At 31.9% G+C, this 25,056-nt stretch overlaps 2 protein-coding genes across 2 annotated transcripts; both read right to left on the reverse strand.

Annotated features, from left to right (window-relative positions):
• Positions 1-756: 756 nt before the first annotated feature.
• On the reverse strand, positions 757-6,952 carry LOC133202294 (uncharacterized). The gene is made up of 9 exons (XM_061338084.1): positions 6,935-6,952; positions 6,794-6,820; positions 6,601-6,695; positions 5,739-5,810; positions 5,106-5,232; positions 4,704-4,798; positions 4,186-4,254; positions 2,689-2,842; positions 757-849 (listed from the first exon to the last, which is right to left on the reverse strand). The coding sequence occupies exons 1-9, from the start codon at positions 6,948-6,950 to the stop codon at positions 788-790; spliced, it is 717 nt and encodes a 238-aa protein (XP_061194068.1). The 5' UTR covers positions 6,951-6,952; the 3' UTR covers positions 757-787.
• Positions 6,953-15,380: 8,428 nt separating this feature from the next.
• Positions 15,381-23,195, reverse strand: LOC133202903 (uncharacterized). The gene is made up of 9 exons (XM_061338766.1): positions 23,060-23,195; positions 20,601-20,666; positions 20,151-20,251; positions 18,479-18,550; positions 17,953-18,106; positions 17,666-17,760; positions 17,185-17,253; positions 15,834-15,966; positions 15,381-15,442 (listed from the first exon to the last, which is right to left on the reverse strand). Exons 1-9 carry the CDS (start codon positions 23,193-23,195, stop codon positions 15,390-15,392), a joined length of 879 nt encoding a protein of 292 aa, XP_061194750.1. The 3' UTR covers positions 15,381-15,389.
• Between the last annotated feature and the right edge of the window lie 1,861 nt (positions 23,196-25,056).

Below are 25,056 nucleotides of genomic sequence, written 5' to 3' on the forward strand. Positions count from 1 at the left end.
CAAATACAAAGTTAGTACACCAACTTACCGAAGCAACCCGAATTTACCCGGTCAACAGCGAACCAGTTTAATTAACCGGAAGTGAGTATTGTAAATTCGTACATAAATTTTCAGGGTTCGAAGGTAGTAAAAACGCGATATTTTAAAAAAAAAATATTTCACCGGTTTACTTTAAAATGAATAGGGTTTGTCCTTTTTCAATGCCACAAATGTGGAGGCTGAGAATTGATAGTGCAAAGATTCTCTTTAAATCTTGTTCAAAAGCTGTAACGGACACACTAACATACACACATACGCACAGATGCTATATCCCCTCCACAACTAGTTCACGAGGGGATAAATATCTCAAATTTCCAAAATCTCACAATATTTTTTGTAAAATATCGACTCTTGTAAACTAAACAGTGTTGTTTCGCCGCTTATCTCGACGTCAGTTTTTCAAAAGTTTTTTTTAAGCTTAGATGATCATTGGGTATAATGGTTAATATTCTCCTATCAACATACTCTGCTCTGCTTGATTTGATACTAGTTTAAAAGGGTTTTTTTCTGGATATGTTTATCAATTGTTGTTACCGATTTCGTATATTAAACATACTTTTTTTAATAATTCATATGCACTTAACAAAAACTAACACATCATTGTACAAGATACTTAATTTTATAGATTACTTACATGAATTTGATAGACGAATATAAAATTTAAGAAAGGAAATAAAACAAATATTTTATAAAAAGACGCACAGCTACTAATTTTATTCATTATACATGAAAAATAGTCCTTGCTTTTTTAACCAGTGGGGGAGCCAGATGGAGGTACTGAACCATTGCTAAAGTCACCAATCGTCATATCTGTCAAAGAAAATACACTTGAGCACACACACACTGGTGTAGAATAATAAAGACGTAAAACTGTAGGCTAATAATGCACTTTGGCCATTTACAATTTTGTTACGAAAGGCATTGTAAAGTAGAAGTAATTATTTTTTGATTTTTTTTATCAACGTGCTTCTTGAATAACTCTTGGAGTGAATAAAATTAAAGAAAATGACAGCATTAAAGCAGAGCTACAAGGTAATGAGCCGACATACAAAGACCACCATGCAAAACAGAGAAACATATTTAAGTAAAGGATGCACCGAAATACATATATGTTGCTATAGCAGTTTTTGTTATCTGATGTTTGTATTGTAGAACTATATGCGTTCACTTTTGACTTTTCTAAACTGTTAAGCTATAAAGATTCCTTTTATCGGAAACACTGTGTTATAAATATATTGAGTATTCAATTAAGTCCCGAGTGAAAGCAATATTTGATAAGGTTTATTCTGTCAACGTCAACGAAGGACTAAATATCTTAAAACATTTCTGAATTCAAATGGAACTTCTGCGCCTTTTCATTTTTTATGCCTTTTCTTGCTCATGTTTTCTTTTTAAATTAGTTTATTTGTTTGCTTATTGGTTGGTTTCTGTTTTCCTTTCTTTTCCTTTTTTTTTAATTTGTTTTTTATTTGTTCATTTGTTTTGAATTGGTTGGTTTATTACCACCAGAACATTCAAGAAATGGAATGTAAATTCAGAACAGTATTTGGGACCAGACCTCTTAACAAATGCATCATGTATCGCTCAAGTAATTAAATGATTTTGGTTGACATTGAATTTAGAATTAAAAGAATAGTCATACATTGGAAGAAAAGCTATTTAATTTATCAAGCTTTACAAATACTGATTGTTTTTTGTTTAGCCTGTAGCAGCTGAAGTAGGGATAGAAGCAGGTGCTGCATTACTGCTTGCGGGTATGTTTGCTGAACTGGCGGGGGGAACGGTTGTGGGGCTTGCGGGAGGTGTGGGAGTTGTTGCGGGAGATGTGGGAGTTGTTGCGGGAGGAGGCCTAGGAGTTGTTATTACTGAGCCATTGCTAAAGTCAGCAAGCGTCATATCTGTCAAACAAAGCAATGTAAAAAATGCAAAGAGCGAGAGAAAAGCATTTAGCATAGAAACACCAATAAATCTTTTGAAAGCACATCGGAGAGGGAAAAAAGCGGGGATATGCTATTCTGCATATACATGTATTTAGATCTGGAATCAAAATTATCTTATAAACGCAAACTTGAAGTCTTTCATTTGCTTATGCCATTTCAACCTATTGAAGTTTAAATTGTAGTTCATGGTGATGATATCCTGTAAGAGGATGGTTCTGTGGATGTAAGGGATAAGAGGATAAGATTAAAATGTCATGGGGGGGGGGGTCATTGATGAAATCAGTGATGTAACCTTTTATCAAAACATGCATGTCTCATTTTTTAAAATATTTTTTTTATCAAGTAATTATTGATTTTAAGATGGAAAAATCGAAAAAAGAACACCATTGTCTGCTACGTTTATCTAAGTGTACGCCACATTTAGTCTTGTTAAGTAAAATGGCACAAAAAATAAATTGTTCTGTTCTGAGATCTGAACTTTTTATAAAATTCATTTATAGTCATGGATATATTTCTTTTTAAAATTCTTTTATAGTCTTGGATACATTTCTTATCTTTTCACCACAGTGCAATACTTTATTTTTTTCATTTTATATATATTAACCATTTGAAATAATAAAACTTACATTTATGAAAAATATAATGACAAGGCGATGTTCTTCCATGTGACTTTCTTTCTATAAATACTAGTGAGCACAAAGCAACTTACTTTTCCTGAGTTCAAAACAGTCAGCTGCGTTACATCTGTCACCCTTACAGCATGAATCACAAATAGGTGTACCTTGATCACCGTGAATAACTCTACCTGGTCTTCCATGAAAAGTTGTGTTTTTGTTATCATTTTCTAACATAGCATGACAAACCTATAAAAAAAAGTATCAAAAGATAAAACAGTGTTAAGTTTTTAGTGTCTTTGCATCAAAAAATTTAAGGCATAATCAATTAAATACCTAAATAAGATAAAGTATCAAAATGAAACAACAATGAAATTCACGACAGTTTCTCAATCATACTAAATAGGGCACTTTTAATGATTTAATTTCATTAACTGTTCTTTATCTCCTCGATTTCAAATTTCCTCTAATTTAGATAAATCATTTTTCTTCCAGAACTATGAGTAGAATTTACATTTAGGAAAAGAGTATTATTTTTATATTTCTACCTTCCTTAGAAGGGTAAAATGTTTTATATAGCAAGTAAAATTCAATACCACAATCATCTTTTTGCAATTGAATATTTTCATCAGATTTTAACTTTAAAATCATGATGCCATTCCTCGAGTCTGACATAGAAACTATAGGTTGAAAAGCAAAATAAAATTTAATTTTCTATGCAAGTCATAACACACGTAAATTTGCCTAATAATTTAAGCAAAGCTACTTTTATTCTTATAAAAATGTGTTTAAATTCTGATTTTAGGCAGGCTACTTTTATACAATGACAGAAAAACCATTTGAATTGCGAAGCATTTTGAGCTAAATTTGGGTCTTATTGTCAATCATCCCCCCTCCCTCTCTCTCTCTCCTGTAGGAAGCTTTAACATGCAAGAAGTACATTTGGATTTTTTGTGTCTCTTTAGAATTTCACGCCAAATTATGAACGGAAACACAGGAACATAACATTATGTCTATAAAGTCCATACATTGATTTTACGTCATCGAAAAGTACAAAAGTGTAATGGAGAAGAAGATTGACCAGATTCCAGTTAGTATTTTTAATATATCACCAATCGTCGAATAATGTTGACTCTGGCTTCGTTTTGTCATATCACGCTGGTGGGCGTGGTTTCATCATTCAGAGAGTAATACTGAATTTTTGAGTTTGAGCACTGTTCGCTAGCATCACCTTTTTAATATTTTTATGTGTGCAAGATTTTCATTCATTTCCAACACGGAAATATACCCTTTCCTTTATGAGAAAAGTTATTTTGTTCATTAATATTTAAAAAAAATCCTAACTTGTACTTTATCTTTAATGTTTAAGGGAAATGTTAACTCGTTTATGAAGCTTTTGACTGTTCTGTATACTAGTAGCCTGTGTTTTTAAGATTTACGTCTGAATATTTCACTTCCTTGTCATTTCCTTAAAAAGGAATACTTGCAGTTTATCTAAGAGGACAGCAAGAGTCAAATAAACTTTCTGCTGAACAGAATATTAATACATGTAATTTTGTTTTAACTTTAAATGCTGAAATCAAACAACTTACGCGTTCCTCGTAGCAACCAAAAACATAACGAATAAATGTGCCAACGATACGGATTCCAGTGAAGCAAACCTGCAAAAATAAAAACAAAACATCCAGAAAACTCTTTTGTAGACATACCAATGAACTTCAGCAAATATTTAATAAAGCGAAACAAATCACGTTGATATTGAAATTTTGATTCATCTTACCATCAAAAATGTGCATTCCAAAGTGAATAAAATCCATTATAGATATAGCCTTTTGATCAATTTGAAGGCTCTTTTTAAGCATATTTCTTGATTCCTTTTATTGACTTAATATCCACAATTAAAATTTTGAAATTGTTTGATGATTTCATAATTGATAAAGGTATTCTGATGTATACAGTCTGTTTTATCAATGAATTGAATAAAAATTGTTACATTTAACTATAAACTTAACTACTATAAGAGTTTGAACATTTTTGAGCTGATATTTAATCGACTGGTGACCGGTTTTTTTTACCCAGATACCCTACGGTATAGATTTTCTTTACTCACCTCGTTAGGAGGGCAAGTAGCAGCGGTAGTACAAGCAGCTACGTCACTGTGTACCCCCTCACATACAACGCATGACGCTTGTTTTTGTCCCCCAGCTTGAATAATGAAGGACAAGAACTAATTTAACTTTTGTCTTTTTTTTTTTTTTTTTTTTTTTTTTTTTTTTTTTACATACCTACCGACCCAATTTTTAGGGGAAAAGTCTTGAAAAAACAGCTGATAAAAAAGTAGCATTATCAGGTCTTTCATGATATTTAATAAAATATTAATCAGCTAATTAGAAGTGCGATTAACAAACTCATGCATCCTTTTTATATTTAGATCTTGTTTTATTTCAGGTACCTATAAGAATGTAAAATGTGCTTATATCAGGAATTTGCAAAGAAATGGCGAAGTACTTACAGAGACCACACAGTTTTGAGTTACATGGACCGTCCTTGTCTGGAGCATCACTGCAACATGCGGCACAATTCACAAGATCACGTTTTTTCCTTCCGCCTCCATTTAAGGCAGCCATAATTGCACATACCTTCATAGGAACAAACCTTATTATAGTTTATTTGTATATTTTGTATATATATGGTTGATACAATGACCTTGTCAGCAATACAATCTGTCATTAAGTCAAATGCTGACTGACGTTTTTCAAACTAATTATTAGGCAATTATTTAACACTGAATTATCTACGGATTTTCCCGTTTTTCCCGGTCATGACAAATAAGCACACGGCGAGTTTGACCGCCCAGCAGGGGATGCTCACTCCTCTATGGCACATGATCCCACCTCTGATGATTTTGGAGGTCTGTGTTTGCTCTGCTCCCGATTTGTATTGTCTAAATGGACTTTGAGCTTGAATAATGTTCGTTATCTCCATATCCCAAATAGTATTGGAAAATTAGATTATTCTCTCTTTCTCTCTTAAAAGAAATTTGAAATCTTTTTCTATATACAAATACCTTTAGTCTCACTGCCTGTATTAAAGTTTCTTCCTTTAAAAAAAATGTTTTTGCATAATTAGCTGAATGTAAGGTTACCTGTCTTGAACGGCATCCTGCATTGTATTTGATGCTAAGATCCTCCTGTGTCACTTTCTCCAGATAGCATTCCTACAAAATTACAACATTCAAGTAAATTGCATGTTTTAAAACGAAACAGTCATACATATAATATTTATGACTCTGATCAAGGTTACAACGTTTAAGTAGCACTTTCATGTAAATGAAACGTTTTATTTTGTTCTTTATATTGTGCATTTCTATTATTGGATAGAGAGAGAGAGAGAGGAAGAGAGAGAGAGAATTGATTGTTTCATTGATAAAATGACGTTTTAGATTTTCAGCAATTACATCTCGAGGTTTTAGTCAAGACATATGAGACGTCAATAAAAAATCAGTTTTTATCATGAAATATTTACATTTTGAACTTTCAAATATATGCAAACTTACGGGACATGATACTTAAAGCGTTTTAATTTAACAATAAAATGTCCTTTGTTGCCTCTTAAGGGAGATAAAATTTGCAACATTTAGATATATACCCTGATTGCAACCGTATAAAAAACAAGAAAGCGTTTTTATTTTTCGTTTCTGTATCTGCCTACAGATACTGATTTGAAATTGGAGAAAATATGTATATATTGCATTTTTGATTTTTTTTTTTTCTTTCTTCTTTTTTTTGTTTTACATGCATGGAAAGATTTACGATACAGTATTTCTCTAACATTTCTTTAATATTTAGAATAACAGATAGTTTTAGCTTAGAAGTAGATTAATATTCATTGCTTCAGATATCAACAATATGGTTTTCATAAGAGAAATGAGGAACTATTCAGTGATATAATTATCGCGTCTTATTTTTAATCCGGTCAATTTATACACTGGGGATTTTGGATTTTACCTCATTATCTCCACAATTAGCAACATTTGTAAAACATTCTTGGATATCAGCTACGTCAGTACATCGCATACATGTTGGTCCAGCCCGAAGTAAACCTGTTAAAAAAAGGAATTTAATGGGTTTCAAAATAGAATTTTGCCGTGAACAATTATTATTCATTAAAAACAAAAAGATATCTTTGTAAATGACTTACCATATAGGGTGAAGCAGACAGTGGTAACTACAAAGGAAAAAAAAATTATAACAGCAATACTGATGGTAAAGTTTCTTTTTTATATATTTATTAATACCCCCCCTCCCCCCAAAAAAATGTTGTAATGAAGAATATACTCACAAAATGTTGTTCTCATGCCTATAAAATAAAAAAAAATCGTCAAATAAACTACTAATTTTATATGAGAGTCTTTGTTTTTCAGATATTTGCAATTGTTCCAGTTAATTTACATCTTGGGATATTAAAAAAAGCAGATGATCAGAAGAAATTAAAAATAAAAATAAATATGTAATTATGAATCTCTCTTTTCGTCAAAGAAATAAAAATACCAATAACAGGTACATGTATGTGTAATTTTTAAAGGGATAATTTTTTTTAACCCTTGATTTTATAATGTTATTATTAATACTTTGTTTAATATTGCTACTTATATAGACAAAGCACTTTTTACTGGATAGAAGCTGCTTAACATATGTGCCTTGCTTATTGAGAGATAAGTTCATTAAGATTGCTGAAAGCTACTCACTTGTTGCCCGATCCCTCCACTAATAATCTGAAATCAACGTTTAGTTCAGTGTCTCTTTTATCTTTGACGACCAAGTTACGAAAAGGTTGACCTACACGTGATACCAGACCCAAAAGGTTATCTTTATGACACATGAGAGAACCCGTTCTTCATAACTCCCTTTGTCTCTGTGAGATTTCAATGAATACTAACATTATCAAATGAATTACATGACACTGTTATAAAGAGGAGAGCAAGTGCGGGTCAAGGTCAACTTTTCTTGAGCTTAGAGTTTATAATGATTATTAAAGGTGGTTTGAGTGCATTGTGTCTCATATTCTGTTTTGGAATAACAGGAATAACAATGGAAATTAATATTCCGATCATTTGTGTGCATAAAACAACAATTTCTAGTGAATACTTTTGCGAAATCAGACAAAACAAACTGCAAAATAAGAAAAATCTTAATAGATAACCAGTGAGAAACATTTTAAGCAAGTCTTTACATGGTGTTTCAGAATTATGCTGATTCGATAAATAGTTGCGTTCAAATGCACAAAAATTTATTACACGTTTATAGTAATATCATTTTAATTTCCAGGATATGGTTATTAGGTAAGGGTTAATGTACGAGTAGCGCTTCATTCCTTAAAAGTAATGGAGCCGAGACCCCGAAGGGGCTGAGGCCCATTGCTTTTAAGGAATAGAGCGCTACTCGTATATTAACCCGCGTAAAATCCACCTTTTTATAATGCTTGTATTTATATTTCTTAATATATAATAAAGAATATTTATATGATACATTGTAAATATACATTACATATTAGTAGTATTTAATTTATATAGAGAAAGTAAGGCGAATGAATGTACTGAAGTTATTCTTATCCGATGACGGTCAACTGCTTCGATAGCACGGTGAAATGAGTAGCAGACTACGAAGTCGGGGTTACAGGGTTCGATTCTCGACTGTGGTACATCTATTTTTTTATACGGGAAGGAGAAAAAGAACATAACAAATTCCGTTTTCAATGTAATTTGCAACTCTCCATTCCTGAAAAATAATGGAGCGCACAAACAAAGGAGTGACGTCACAGGTGGATTTTACTCTTCGAAGAAAAACCAGTCACGGTAGCTTAATGGTATGGCGTTCGGAAAGGCACGGGTTCGATTCTCGTTCGCTACGCCACGTCAAATCTATGACGTAAACATAGGTAGTTTCCCTTCCTTCGACGAGCGCCCGCTCTAGATACGAAAGTCACAAGTCTCTCCGATGAGAATTTAAAAATAAAGAGGTCATGTTAGGCGTTGGAACGATAAAGAACCCTCCGTGCTCGATCTTAAGTGTTGAATATAGGTCTTAATTTGAAGCCCTTCAACGGTACAAGGTGAAGTCTCTATATGATTGAAAAATTATGAAATGGGACATAAAACAACATACAATCAATCAATCGTCGAAGAAAATAAAAAAGCTAGATTAAACCATATAAACTTCTGTCAAAAGAGAAATCATTTTACAGTTCATTCTTATGGTTAACAAGATTGTTTTTTGTCTAATGTTGGCATATTAACTCAATGGGACGATTACCAGGCCATTGAATATAGGAACTGAAGTACTCTAAATATCTGTACTGGTATGATATTCAATACTAGACTGCATGATATAGTAAATGAAATTAGTGCATTCTTTCATTTGACAAGAATCGTGACGAACGAAGAGGAACGTATACCAAAGATGTGACGATTTTTTACTTTCTATGTAGGAATTTGGTATTTTGATTGATATATGTAATGTACTCTGTGTAAACACTTGCTACAGTGAAATATAAAGATAACGAACAGTAGTCGAGTTCAGAAGTCCATTGGAACAATAGAAATTGGGAGCAGAGTCTAAAAACATCAGAGAAGGATGAAGTCAGGTCATTATTTGCTTATTAATTGATTCTCAGCTTCATTACATGATTATATTGTTTTTTGTCGTGATTTTATCAAAGGAACAGAACTGTCTATGTTCAGTTTATATCACAAAGACCTAGTTTACGTGCCCAAAATTCCGCTTTTTTATGTTTACATATATGAAAATTAAATCATCAACTTGGGAAGTCTTACAAAGTGCACACTGTAACGTGTTGAATTTTTTAAAATTAAATTTATTCATATTTTCTGTATTTTGGTTGTCATTCATCAAACGTCGGCAAAACAAGACGGTCTTTGCTAAAATGTGAGCCTCTATTTCTGGGTCATTAACAATAATTTGAAAAATATACTTGCTCTTTTATAATTATATCCTCGAATAAGCGTCTTTAGGTTAACTTTTGATTTAATCTAATTAAGAAAAAACATTCCACTTTGCTTTAAATACACTCTGAGCTAAAACATGATTATGAAAATAATGTTACTGAACGCAAATAACAACGACAAGACGAAATTGCTAATTCAAACCTTACATCTTTTTTTGTTTGAGAACAAACTAAAAAAACAGCCTACCATGAATTTTAAAAATTATTTTACATATAAAATAATGATTTGCAAGAGATAGATTATTGTTTCACGTTTCGTATTAGCACCTTTCACATAATAGCAAAACCTCAAATGTAATTATAGTGCATAACGGGGTTATAAAAAATCGGTATACTAATGTCCATCTATAGGGAATGTTGTCATAAATACTTGAAAATTAACACGCACAGAAAACCAAGATCACAAAAAAGTCCTTGAAATAAACACAAAAATGGTAAAATACTAGTCTTCGGGGAACCAAATCAAATAATTGCCCTTTACAAATCAATAAATATGGACATAAAACATTATCTTCAACACCAGGCAACACTTGTTCAAATTATGTATGATGAAACGTGTGAGTACGATATAATATATGGTAATATATATGGTTAAGGGTAATCTAACAACCAAGCTTTATGATAAATGTGATGACTTTAACTTTTCAATCGTCAACTTCCCTTACTTATGCAGCAATATACCTTCATCACTTGCATACGGGGTTTATATCTCTCAGTTGATTCGATACGCAAGAGCATGCTCTACGTATGAGCAATTTTTAAAAAGAGGTAAGTTATTGACAAACAAGTTGATGAAACAAGAATAACAGCTGTCTCGTTTAAAGTCGTCATTTCGTAAGTTCTATGGTCAATACAATGATTTTGTCAGCAAATACAATTTATCATTAAGTCAAATGCTGACTGAGGTTTTTCATACTAATTGTTAGGCCATTCTTTACACACTGAATTGTCGACGGATTTTTCCGTTGTTTCACGATCGTGACAGGGAGCACACGGCGGGTGTGCCCGGTCGGCAGGAGATGCTCACTCCTCCATGGCACCTGATCCCACCTCCGATGTTTTAGAGGTCCGTGTTTGCTCTACTCAAAAATTTGTTTTGTTTAATTGACTTTTTGAGTTTGAATACTATTCGTTATCTCCACATACAGGTATTTATATTTCGGCCATTTTACAAAATGTTGTATAAGAAAAATACTAAGTTTCAGAACTTGTTTCTGATCCTTTGACTTTTTGTCAATAAAATATGTTCAACTCTAAGATAAAACGCTAAACAGCGTTAAAAAATAATGGAATGCTATATTCCACAAATATTAATTAGCATGAAATTCAAACAACATTTGTTTTGTGCCGATTAGAAACTAAGTTAAATTAATTAACATAAATAAAACATATTTACAGATTAGTAATTTTTTGCCATTACTCCAGATTAAAGAAATCTCGTACATAAAATTCAAAAACGGCGTTTTAGCAGTTAATTGAAAGAAATTTATAAATAAAGTGATGCACATAGCCGCTAGATTTATTTTTCAGGCTTTCCAAAAGTTGCTCCATGACAGAATAATACTCTAGCATTTCATCAAAGTATAATCGAATGTTGACAACTCTTCAACTTGTTCTTCCTGCGATGATAAGCGCAAGAACACAAACGTAACCTTACCTATCCATGCATCAATCTGCAATTAACTATTGTATTACATGTACTTAAAAATATTCCGATATAAAAATAAGAAATATAGTATATCTTATATTCGATGTAGAGGTTTCTAGAAAATTCGATTCTATTAATTTTTTTCAAAATACTACCCTACCTCCTATAAATTTGTTTTTATTTCAATGCTCTTAGACTATTAATTGAAACTGGTTTTAATTCGATTAACAATCTTGAATTGTTTATCAAAATAGAATGAAATTTGGAATTTTTTTTTCAGAAAGCTACATCTCTCAAGTTTTAGACTGAATTTAATTCTAAGAACAAATCAGTGGAACTAAAATCCTATCAGAAACAGAATCAAGAAAGATCAATGGTTAACTTCCCCCCAAAAGCATTGTTTTCCATGATGTAGTATACACGATTTCCACATTGAAATCAGAAAATATCTATAGGAGGAGTAGTGTTTTGAAAGATTTTAATAGAAATTTCGATTTCTTGAAACTATGTCAACAATGTACGTATGTGTCCAGAAAAAAAATACTAGTTGATTTTTTATGCTTCTACAGGACCAATTATTTGAAGGTATTTTGTAATATTGATTCATGTAATGTTTATTACATGCTATGTCAGAGTATCATTTCTCTAAAAGGTCATTTTAAAGGTCGTGTTTGATCATAAATGTTATACGTTAAAGATTTATATATTTGCTTTACCTTGGGAATTTCTAGACATAAGATATGACTTTTAAGAACTCATTTTAGATATGCTAGTAGATCATTTTTTATGAGCAATTCAGCATAGAGACTTCATACGTCCATGTCAGCATTACGTTTTCGTGTTTATATAACCAAAGGCATATAAGAATTAAGGATAAATAACACAAACAAACTTTTTTTCAGAAATCAGTGATATTTCTCATAGATTTATATTCAAATAGGTGACCTGAATAATGTTTACCAGGTAAAGTCGGAAAAATTTGTAAGATTTTGTCATAATGTTAAAAATAAGTGCAAAATTTATTATAGAATTCCTTAGAAAACAGCACAAAGTTACACATCTAAGCACCAAAAAATATATATCAATCCATGCATCAAAATTTTGTTTGTGTTATGTACCCTTAAGGTCAAGATCTAGTAAATGAGTTTAGACTTCCTTCTTGGTGCTAGATTCATTATGACGTCATAATTGAATTAAACTTAATTTTTCCAGTACTTTACAGCTTCAATAGAATTATGAAGAAAATAAAGCAATTTCATGGATTTCAATTTGAAATCATGTCAAATGTGACCCCGATACTCTTATTCCGTTTAATATCATTTTAAAGTAGAGATCAAGAGGATATGAAAAACCGTTTTCTGAGAGACTGTAGGCAATACTGATACATTTCCTTTGTCTGAGATGGAGAGAAGTCCCATTTTTATACCAGACGTTCTTCATTTTTCATTGAAAATGGGCAGTTTATCCGATGAGTTTACCCTAAAATTATGTCCGGATACACCTTATTTTACCAAGCTATATTCGTAAAGGATCATTAAAAGAATGTGTATCTCAAATTTGAGAAATCTGTGGGCACCTTTCATTCACTAGATCTTGACCTTAATAGCAATACAACACCATTCTTCAATATGGCATATGCTGCTTTCCTTCATTGATTTATCTTATACGAGGAGCACTGAATGTTTGCTCCTAAAAAGACCAAGGTACTGATTCCATTTTGCCTTGGTATATCACATTAAATTAAAATATTAATATCATGTTCAAAATTTTTTTTTCTTGACTCTACTCCATTTATAAAATAAGCATATAATATTATTATGCTGACCATATGTTTAAAATTGATTGATATAACATGTTTCGTGACGACCTTACATTCAAATTAGAAAAAAAAACCAGTTATGAATATAATGCTTACTATAGACACTTAGTAATTGTAAAATATCAATAAATGTGATAGTTTACCATTCTATATGTTACGTCTATTATTAAACCCTAAATATATGTTATTCCAGAATTATGATAAAATATATTTAAAAGAAATAAGTCGAATGTTGAATGCCATCTTATACTAGTTGTTAGATCATTATTTTCATACAAAATGATCTACGGATATCTCCATTTATCTGATCATGACAAGGAGCTCACAGCGGGTGTGACAGGTCGAAGGGGATGCTCACTCCAATAGCACCTGATCCCACCTCCGTTTTCAGAGGTCCATGTTGGCTTTGCTCACAATTTGTATTGTCTCAATGGACCTTTGAGGATGATCACTGTTCTTCATATTTCATGCAGGACGTCTATAAAAACTTTAACTATATGCATTTTACATGTGTATATGAAAAATGAAGATAACGAACAGTGGTCATCCTCAAAAGTCAATTGAAACAATTTAACAATTATTTTAGGAATGACTCTAATTCTTGGCCAAATTATTCGAGTATAACCTGGTTTGGGTCAGTTTACGCTTTATAATCCGCGAAGCGGATTATAAAACAGCGAAAACTGACCCAAACCAGGTTATACTCGAATAATTTGGCCAAAAATTAGAGTCATTTCTTATAATTTAATTTTAAAATCATTAAATAACTATGGGTGTAAAATTTCGTTGCTTTTTATTAGTTCAAATTTGCCGCTCAGTAATACAACCATAGTAACGGAAATAACGGAAGTGATGGGAAGCGAGGGGAGGTAAAAACTGATACATAGGCCTAGCAGCCTTGTTGTTTGTTTACATGTGGTAAGATCGAATTATTGTTTGAAGCTAAAGGTACATTTATTAAATCTGGAATTTTCCATGAATCCCGAGGACTGGAAATGAGAGGATTGTATGGATACAGATGATTCAGCTGGTTGTCAGGGGGGTGTGTCCTTATACCAAACCAGGTTATACAGAAATAATTTGTGTTCCTTTTTGGATATTAACCAATCAGAGGCTAGAATACGAACAAAATTAAATTATAATCAAATACTATATATATATATATATATATATATATATATATATATATATATATATATATATATATATATATATATATATATATATATATATATATATATATACAGTAGTATAAGTATACGTTTTCATACTAATTGTTAGGCCATTTTTCACACACTGAATTGTCTAAGGATTTTCTTTTTGTTTGCCCGACCATGACAAGGAGCTCACCGTTGGTGTGACCGATCGACAGCGGATGATTACTCCTTCTTGGCACCTGACCCCGCCTCTAATGCCTTTAGAGGTCCGGGTTTGATCTGCTCTCAGTTTTTATTGTTGTATTATAAAGATATAATTAAAGTTCCTAAGATGTGAATCAGTAGGTTTAAATGAGGTTAATAAAAACTATAAAATTTTTAATTAAAAAGAAGTGTCTTTTTTACGTCTTTATGTGGATTTGATATCCAAGCACTTGTTACATGAAATATATGGAGATAACGAACAGTTTTCAAGCTCAGAAGTCCATTTAAACAATACAAATTGGGAGCAGAGCAAACACGGACCTAAAACATGGGTGGGATCAGGTGCCATGGAGGAGTAAGCATCCCCTGCCAACCGGTCACACCCCCCATGTGCTCCCTGTCATGATCGGGTCATGATATCCAAGCACATTTTACATCTTATATGTATTACCTTAGCTAATGCAAATCATCAAAGGCTTCATGGTCGGTAATTACCTTTATAAACGCCAGACAATAAAGCTTGTTCTTATTCACGATATATATATATATATATATATATATATATATATATATATATATATATATATATATATATATATATATATATATATATATATATATATATATATATATATATATATATTTATTTATTTATTTATATATAGTGATATAAAAATATGCTTGTATTTTTAAAATGCATTACAGGAGATTAAAGAGATAAAAGTATAGTACAAACCAAAAACAACAGTGTGGTTTTGAAATAATATACCTTTATTTAACATTTAACATTTAATAATGTTGTAAAAAGCAAGATTTCTTACAAGTACAATATATGATCAAAAAATAAAATTTCCAAGTTCGCTTGATTGAAGAAAGCTGTTAGTGCGATCAACATTAATATCACATAGAAACAATCCTTCGAGGCTTTGATCCCTACCATAGACGTTATCCGAAGGTTGATGATGTTGAATTGTCTGCGTAATCACTATATTTCATTACTATAAGTAAGATAAAATTCAGATCAACACTGTAATGGTAAAGATATCATATGTAAGATATTAAATGATATGCATGTATCAGTTTTAATAATTATATCATCGATAAGATTGTAGTCACTCGTCCTGTGGGAAATGCAATCTAATAATCATATCAATTTTTAATCGTAATCTGAATAGTAGGTGTGAAAATGCTGACATTATGTACTTCTGCATTTTACATTGACTCGTTGTTCAACTTAATCTATTAGTTATAAGTAAATGTCACTGCCGAACCTATTTATCTCGACCGAGAAAAAAAAATTCTTTAAGATATCCAAAGTTCGAGATACCGAAGTTTATCTTTATGTTAAATTGCAAAGGAATTCCTGCAAGGAAAAGTATTGAAATTTACCGTTTTTTAGAGCGAAACACTCCGCTTCGTTACAATTAATGCCTACACAACAGGCATCACAGATGCTTAAACCAATATCCCCATGTATTTCTCTTGGCTTTCTAACGTTGTCTGAAGCTAACGACCTACAAATCTGTCAAACATAAATATATATTATTTCCCGACAAAAATACTACATTAAAATATAGTTCACTGTATCAAATTATAATTTGTAATAGTCTGTTTCTTTGTTTGTTGTTTAACGTCAGTCTCGAGAATTTTTCACTCATATGGAGACGCCACCACTTGCCGGTGTAGAGCTGCAAATTTTTGACCTATACTCGGCACTTAGGGCCATTCGCGCCAGCACCTACTGCGACACGGGACCTCGGTTTGTCTCATCCGAAGGACCGGTCTCCACGTCCCTTGGTGGGATTCAAACCCGCGACGTAAGGATCAACTCCTTACTCCGCGACTCTAGAGCAGACGATCTAACCACTGCGCCACGCGGGCGACTATTTGTAATAGTAAATTATAGTTTAGATATAATAAATCAAAGTTTTCACTGAAGTAAATTAAAGTATCGAAGTATTTAATATGGTAAATCAAAGTATCACAATTTTTCGTACAGTATATAAAAGTTTTAACTATAGTAAATCAAAGTCTTTTAATTATGAAATTCAAATTATTCTCAATTCCCAGATGAGATTTTTTTTCATATAAAAAGAAAAGATCAGTACCATATGAGAGAAAGCATGGTCTAAATATCAAAAATCTTTCCACAGAGTGGATATGTTTTAGTATATTAAAGTTTCATAGTAAAATCCAAAGTATTATAATAAATCAATGTTTCAAAATAAAGTATCAATGTGTTGAAGTATGAACAATAATCAATAATAAGCTATAGTGTACTTAAGTAAACTATAGTTAACTATGGTAAATTTTTCTTAAAATTAATCAGTTTGATGAAATGTTAGACTATACATGTAATTTAACCCTAGAAAAGGAAGACTTGAAGTTTCTAATCTGTAAAATAAGAGAATGTGAAACAGTTTTTTTTTTCAAAAGGGATAGAAGTCGATAAAAAACGGAAGAACATGGGGGGGGGGGGGGGGAACTTTAGCCTTTCTGACCTTGCCTTTTGAATGAGGGTGGGTGAGAGGGGGAATCTCTTTAGATTATCAAAGACTACTGGCATTCAGGAGAACAAATTTTGTTTCATAATTAAGCATAGCTGCAATCTGTTCATTTTTTTTCAGATGAATCAAATCTACCATATTTCATCTAATAAAAAGCAAGCAGCTACATTCATTTAAATAAATAATAATGTTCATATATCGGCGGGGAGGGGGGGGGGGTAGATGTTACTTACTCGTTTCTTGGCACAACCAAAAACGTATTTTGCTTCACTGCCAACAATACGTATACCTGTGTAGCATGCCTTTAAAAATAGAATGATTAAAAAATCCAATAATAGAAGATAAATACTCTCTACAAAATTATCAATAAATTATAAAAAGAAATAGAAATGCACATTTTTCAATATTTTTTCTGTCTTATAAACCTAACAATATCTAATCGTATTTACTAGATTTGAGAACAAAAATATACAGATTTAGAATTGTACACTGTGCACAATATGTCAACTAGCAAGGCCATAAATCACTCCTTCGCTGCACATAAATATTGCTAACAAAAGAAGGATTGTTATATATCTTTCGAATTTTCATCGACCATTACATTGAAATTGTTCTGCAATACATGAAAGGGAGATCAAGCAAAGCACAAACCACCAACATATATTTTTCTGTGTAAAAGGAGACAATTGTTTATAATTTGTATTTTACGTTTACCTCTCCAGGAGGGCATACGTCTTCGTGTGAACAGCTCTCTATGTGAGCATGAATACCAGGACACATTTTACAGGTCACTAACTCTGGGGCAGGAGCTATGAAGAGCAAAAAATCTTTATTTTTAATTTGATAAAATGAGTAAATTCGTAACAAAAGTATCTATGATTTGAATGTAAAATTGAAGGGTTTGATATGCGAACGCAAGAATGATATATTTAGGATATATTCAGAATCAGAAAAAGCTTTATATGCTATTGAGAGAGAGAGAGAGATTGAAGTCGTCAGACCTTGGCCGCAGAGATGGGAATTACAAGGCCCGCCCTGTGCGAAAGACCCATTACAACACTGGAAACAGTTGGTGACTTCTTTCTTTGGCCTCAGTAGATCTACTTTTCGCTTACCTACAGGGTTGTTGTGTAAAGAATTCAGAATGGCACACGTCTTCAAAGTAAAGTTGATTATGTTAGAAACTAGAGTTACAATGTTCTCAATGATGAAGAATGTGAATGTTGGCAATTTGTAAGCACAATATCATAATTATTTGTTATAGTCTATTATCATTATTATTATTTTTCTTGGAAAAAGAAAATTTATTTCATCTTTCATTTTAAGGAGGATGTGTGATAAACAATTTATTAAACAGATCGACCTAAGAATAAGTTGCACTTTACAATATGCAAAACATAACATTCTTACTGATTGTTATATCTCGCCCGTCTATGAATTTATATCCTCCTTTTCAAAATTAAGAAAATAATTTCATTTCAATTCTTGCAAGAATACAATCGGCATCAGCATAAAAGAAAAAAATACCGTTTTTGCTAAACACCCTGCTTCAAATCTGATCTCTGCATTATCTGTGGTATATTTCCTCAAATAACAACCCTAAATTGAAAAAAGAACAATACATATATTTTAAAATATTTTCTTTCAAAATGATATCTACAAATTTCCGGATAGGAAGGACAAATACCCCCCCCCCCCCCAACACACAGACCGTAAAGTTAATTTTGAAATTCTCTGACTGAAATGAAATTATCCTGTTTCGAAAAAAAATAAATAAAAGTATAAGTACGACGAAAGCCCAACAAAGATTTCCCCCACCCCTTTTTTATATAAATTAATAATTCTTAGGATGAATAAATGTTATATAAGCATATATATACTGCTAAATTAATGGTATTGAAAAAATAAAGATTGGCAGGAAGTATTGAATCCAAGATAAACTTAAGAGAACTTTTCGCATTTGAGAAACTAGAAATATCGAATATAATCATACAGAACGAATCATTTTTCTGTCAGGAGTATTGTACAACAATATATTCGAAAATGGTGAAAATCAGATGTGGATACTTAAAAACTCCAAGGAACTTTTAGAAAATTTGAAATCTCAAAAATGTACCAAAATCAATGACATCAAAACGTACGACTTTTCAACAGTTTATACAATTATTCCCCACAATAAATGAAAGTCCATGCTTTTTTACATCAAAGACAGCTGCTTTTTCAATAAAAATGGAGCTTGTAAATTTAAATACCTTAACATTGCTCATTTGCAAAATTATTTTGGTAAAAAAAACATTTTGACACAAGCACTTCAAATTTGATATTAAAAGGATGCTTGAGTTTCTGATTGACAATTTCTATGTACTTTTTGGAGATCAAGTCTTCCAACAATCTGATGGAATTCCAATGGATACTAATTGAGCCCCATTATTAGCAGATCTATTTTTGGTATTCATATGAAGCGTAATTTGTTCAAAAACTTCTACATGGCTGTGGCCTTCAAGTCAACATTTAGATATATCGACGACGTTTTATCAATTAACAATATTCAATTTCATTCCTACATTCAAGATACCACAGAGTCTGACACATCTGTTTCATATTTGAATATATTACTAGAAAAAGACGTTAATGGTAACATTGCAACATAAACTTTATGATAAACGTGATGACTTCAACTTTTCTATCGTCAACTGGCCTACTTATATCGCCTGCATAATTATGGAGTTTATGTCTCCCGGTTGATTCGATACGCAAGAGCATGCTCTGCGTACGAACAATATTTAAAACTAGGTAAGCTATATATTGACAATTAAGTTGTTGAAATAACAGCCTCGCTTAAAGTCAACATTCTATAGTCGATACCTTGCCAACAAATACAATCTATTATGAAGTCGAATGTTGACTACTGTTTTTCATACAAATTGAAGGCTATCATTTTCATACTGAATTGTCTACAAATTTTTGTTTGCCCGATCATAACAAGGAGCACACAGCGGGTGTGACCGGTCTACAGAGGATGCTTACTCCTTCATGGCATCTGATCCCACCTTTGATATTTTTAGCGGTACATGTTTGCTCTGCTCCAAATTTTTATTGTTTAAATGGACTTTTGAGCTTAATTACTGTTCGTTATCTTCATATCTCATTTCAAATACCTCTTTTCTTTAACATCGGTTTAAAATACATCGTGTCTTACATCTTTATCTCCACATGGAACCTCATACTGTTGTCTGCATTCTTCTATGGTTGTTGCATCTTGGCACTTCATGCACAGCGGACCATAACCGATAACAATATCTAAAGTACAGAATTCCAATTCTAATGCATAATAATCTAAATTCCAGCTTATTGCTAGATAAAATATTAACTCTATAAGTTGCACAAAGTTTCTTTTCTAATAAATTTTCAGTTAAATTACAGAATTTTTACGTGGTTAATTAAAATGCAATTGCTTTGCCAAAGTAATTATTTACACTAGAAAAAAAAACATTTTTATTTTTTGTAAAAATAAATAATAAATAGTTAAATAAAGTTGAAAACTACATATTTCCTGGAAAAGACCATGCAAGAAATAAACATAATTTGGTTATTGTGTTTCTTTGTGGTGATTATGTATATTGTTTTTAACAAATTGCACACTTACCACTGGTCGTGAACAACAAAACTGCTTGAAGGTATATGCAAAGCAAATAAAATTTTATATTAACTTCCTCTTAGGGACTGGAAACAAATATCATCAAATTTATTTCATTTTTAATTTCATTATAAATTTATTATTTTACTTGGTGAAGAAATGACTTCAAGTGGTATTTTGAAATGTTGTAAATAAAATAAAGACCCAATACTTACTAATTATATTCTTCAACATTCTAAAACATATATATCAATGGTCTTTAAAAAAAATTCATAAAAACTCAGAAAATCTAGGTACATGTATATGAAGGTCATGGAGAAGAAATTATATAATTCAAATAGCTTGTAGTCTGGTTGACCAAACTCTTGTGAACTCTGGCAATGTCACTAAGATATGTTGTCAAATTGCTATGATAGCAAGCATTCCTTAAGTATTATTGGATTTACATATATTGTTATATTGTTAATGAGTACTTTTCTTCAATTCAAATAATCATAACATGAATAAATCAGCTCCAAAATGCAAATGTCTTTGAATTCTGCGATTTGGGTTGGCCTATAAGCTTTGGCTGATATATATATATATATATAAAAAAGACAAACAACAAAACAAAAATAGCGATATTTTCTAAAATTCAACTAATAAAGGAATCTTATTATTTATATAAGAATATTAGAAGGTTATAAAAAAGGTATTATTATCATTATTGTTTACTAGAAGTGGGGAAAATTCATTTCACTTCAAAGCCCCATCTCTTTATAACCATCTACACTAGCGTATTTGTTGTATTTTACTCAGTGTAAATGCCTTAGTTTTCTTATGCAATTCTTCGTATTTATCTCATTATATAATTAGAAATAACAATAGAAAAATTATACCAATACCTTACGTCGATGCGTGTTGTGAGGAAATGGTTCATTTCGTTCAAAACATGGCTTATCTAACTTGCAAAGTTCAAGTAAGATCGTGTTTATAGAAAGGTTCGAAAAGAGAATGTAGTTTTGATATACTGTATAAAATACATTACCTATAAATCCACTGAAAAGAAAATGGTAAATTTTTAGCAGCCGGAACATTAGGTCATTTTTTTTAAAATTATCCATGTAGAGACGTCACTCGCTTTAGTAGAATTGCATTTTTGCACCTACGCGTCCATGGCGCTTTAAAAGTAACAATGAAGTTTGTCTGATCGATGTGACCAAGCCGTGTATCTTAACCACTTCAATATTAATATTAAATATTATACCTCATTAAGAGTATGGTCATTCATTATGTTGACCAGTTAAGATTCAGTTTCAGTTCATTAAAGTCAAGAGACATACATCTCATAGACAATATTTACAAACATACATTATAGTACATATGATGATGAGATTAACATCAAACATGTATAATACAATCTGAATATATTATAATATTATACTTTCTTGTAAATTAGTTCAGTCTTAGTCGTTGGGAAACATTTGTTAAAAAACACTATTACCCGCTGAATAATGAAGTCACGCCCTCCAGCAAAGCAACAGTCGACATTGCTTGACAATTTGCTAGATATTCCAAACATATTGACTGCGCAGAATTCATGCGCTCTATAGGTTCACTGAAATATGTATTTGTATAAAACATTCAGTATAATATAATAAATACTGCATGTTGTTGACGGTAACATTGAAAATTTTTACCCCAAGAAAACCATTGTCAACCGAGGCGCATCCCGTGATGAGGGGTGAAAATTCAGTATTTATATAATGATATCTACAATGTTATCATAAATTTTAATACAAATATAATAATGAAATTAACATCCAACATGTACATTATATAATATAATGTTATTTCAGTAATTTATAAAATAGTTAAAGATACTGTTCTTGTTGCACTCGCTAATTACAAAAGTTTTCCTAGATTGCATAATTCATTCTGTGTTCTAAGTAATTGTACCAATTTGAAGACACTTGGTCTTCGGGAGTAGTAGCTTTTTATGTTTTTGTCTTAATGTATTATAACGTGGGCATTTTAACATAAAATGGACTTCATCTTCATATCTTCCTTGTTCAATCATTAAGTTATGAGTAGATAGTCTTTATCTGGTAATTGGTACTCTATATTTTAAATGTATTGGTTTATAAGTAAGACTGAAGGGTAAAATTATCAACAATGTGTTGATAAATTAGGCATTTTGGTGATTTACCTACATCTGGCATACTGTTTTGGATATATATTCATCACATATTATCTGCTGTAAAATTTCAAGTGTGTAATGCTTATAGAATTACTATCATAACAGTTCAGCTAAACCCAGTCTATGAAATTCATTTTTAATATTTACAATCCTGTCATCATTATTTTCTATCCTATCTTGGAGACAAGCCTTAAGAATGCAATTATCACTCTTTCTTAATTTTAACCAGTATCTAAGGATTTTTTTCCTGACCACTTCAAGGGTAAATTTACCTAGTTCACAATATACATACTGTTATATGTATTCTGTTTAACCTTAAGTACTCTTTTACAGAATGAAAGGTGTACTTTTTCTACATCCTTAGCTTTGTGTCGTCCCCATATTTCAGATGCATAACTCAGCACAGGGCTAATATAACTCTCAGTCATATCTAATTGTGTTTTAACATTAAAATTTAGCAAGCCTGTGATTGCAAAAGATGATCGCCATTAGTTTTGATATATTATCATGCGGATAGTTTTACTCTTAATAAATCGACACATTGTTTTGTATGTTGTTTCAAACGAATTGTCGTTGAAATGAATTCGGACAACCGCGAGACACGTCCGGTCAGTATGGTCTCCTGTGGCGATTTGAAATTATTTGCATCCTCGTTTTCGAAAAATAAAGTATGTGCTAGACAAATAGCCACAAGAGACCAGACTGACCGGACGTGCCTTGCGGTTGTCCGGATTCATTTCAAATTAATTTATTAGATCAACTCTAAAATTCAAAATGTGAAACTGTAAATATAAAGAGTTTAAATAGTAGCTTAGCTGTAGTGCTAGATGTTTTTGTTTTAAAATTTTTTATGTCCTGGGGAAGGGACAGGGCGTCCCCAAGAATTAACAATTTTTAATTGTGTGTGTATTTAATAGTTATTGATTGGTTGAGAGATGAACATATTTAAATTTTTGCAATGGCATCCTGAGATTTTATATTTCTTATTCGATTAAATCAGGAATACTAGGAGCAGAGAAGATTTTCAAAGAATTAACGCCATTACACCATATACTAGTAATCGTGCAACAGAGCCCCGCCCTAACACCAGAACCCCTAACCCTGGGGCCATGCATATGAATTTCACAAGAAGATTTTCAAACAATGCACTTTCACTTTGTAATCAAAAGAGCCACCCGACAGAACCCCTGACCCAGTGGGGCCACAAATTTCATAAATTTGGAAGAGGCACCCTTGATCATCATAACCATGCACCTAGTTTATCTTCTTTATATACAAGGAGAGAAGATGAAGATTTTTTTTTTTTTTTTGGTAATTATGCATTTTCACTATATGATCAAAGCCCCGTCCTAACACCAGAATCCCTGACCCAGGAACCACGATATTAACAATTTTGGAAGAGGAGTCCTTGTTCATCAAAACTACATACTTGATTTATCCTCTAATACCTGTAAGCAGAGAAGAAGAATAAAAAAAATAATAATGCACTTTCACTGTATAACCAATAGAGCCCCCCCCCCCCCCCCCCCGGCAGTACCCCTGACCCTGAGGCCACAAATTTGGAAGAGGCACCCTTGATCATCATAATAATGCTCCTATATGTACATGTAATTTATCTGCTTTATATACGGGGTGGGGTTGGGGGAGAAGGAAATTTCTAAAGAATTTATATGCATTTTCACTTTATGATCAAAAAAGTCCCGCCCCAAAACAAGCACCCCCGACCCAAGGTCCAAAATATTCACAATTTTGGAAGAGACGCACTTGTTCATCATAATATACTTGGTTTATCTGCTTAATTCCTAGGAGAAGAAAAGAAAAATTTTGTAAAAAAAAAAAATCATATAATACTTCCAATATGTAATAATAGAGCCCCCCCCCCCCCCCCCGGCAGAATCCCTCACCATGGGGCCACAAATTTCACCATTTAGAAAGAAGCACCCTTGATCATCATAACCATGCTCCTAGTTAACCTACTTTTTATACAGGGGTGGGGGAAAAAGATTTTTAAAGAATATATGCATTAAATTTTTCACTCTATGATCAATAGACCCCCGTCCTAACTCCAGAACCAGGGGCCATGAAATTCACAATTTTGGAAGAGGCACCCTTCCTCGTCATAACTACAGTGTATGCATTTAGTTTGTTTGCTTAATACCCAGGAGCAGAGGAGAATATTTTTAACAAATAATGTATTTTCACTATGCATTCAACAGAGCCCCACCCTAGCACAAGAACGCCTGACCTTGGGAATAGAATTTCACAATTTTGGTAGAAGGCTCAACATGC

This window comes from Saccostrea echinata, unplaced genomic scaffold (assembly GCF_033153115.1).
Source record: "Saccostrea echinata isolate AGI-Se365-2 ecotype Australia unplaced genomic scaffold, CSIRO_AGI_Sech_v1 ptg000047l, whole genome shotgun sequence".
In the NCBI taxonomy this organism is placed as follows: domain Eukaryota; kingdom Metazoa; phylum Mollusca; class Bivalvia; order Ostreida; family Ostreidae; genus Saccostrea; species Saccostrea echinata.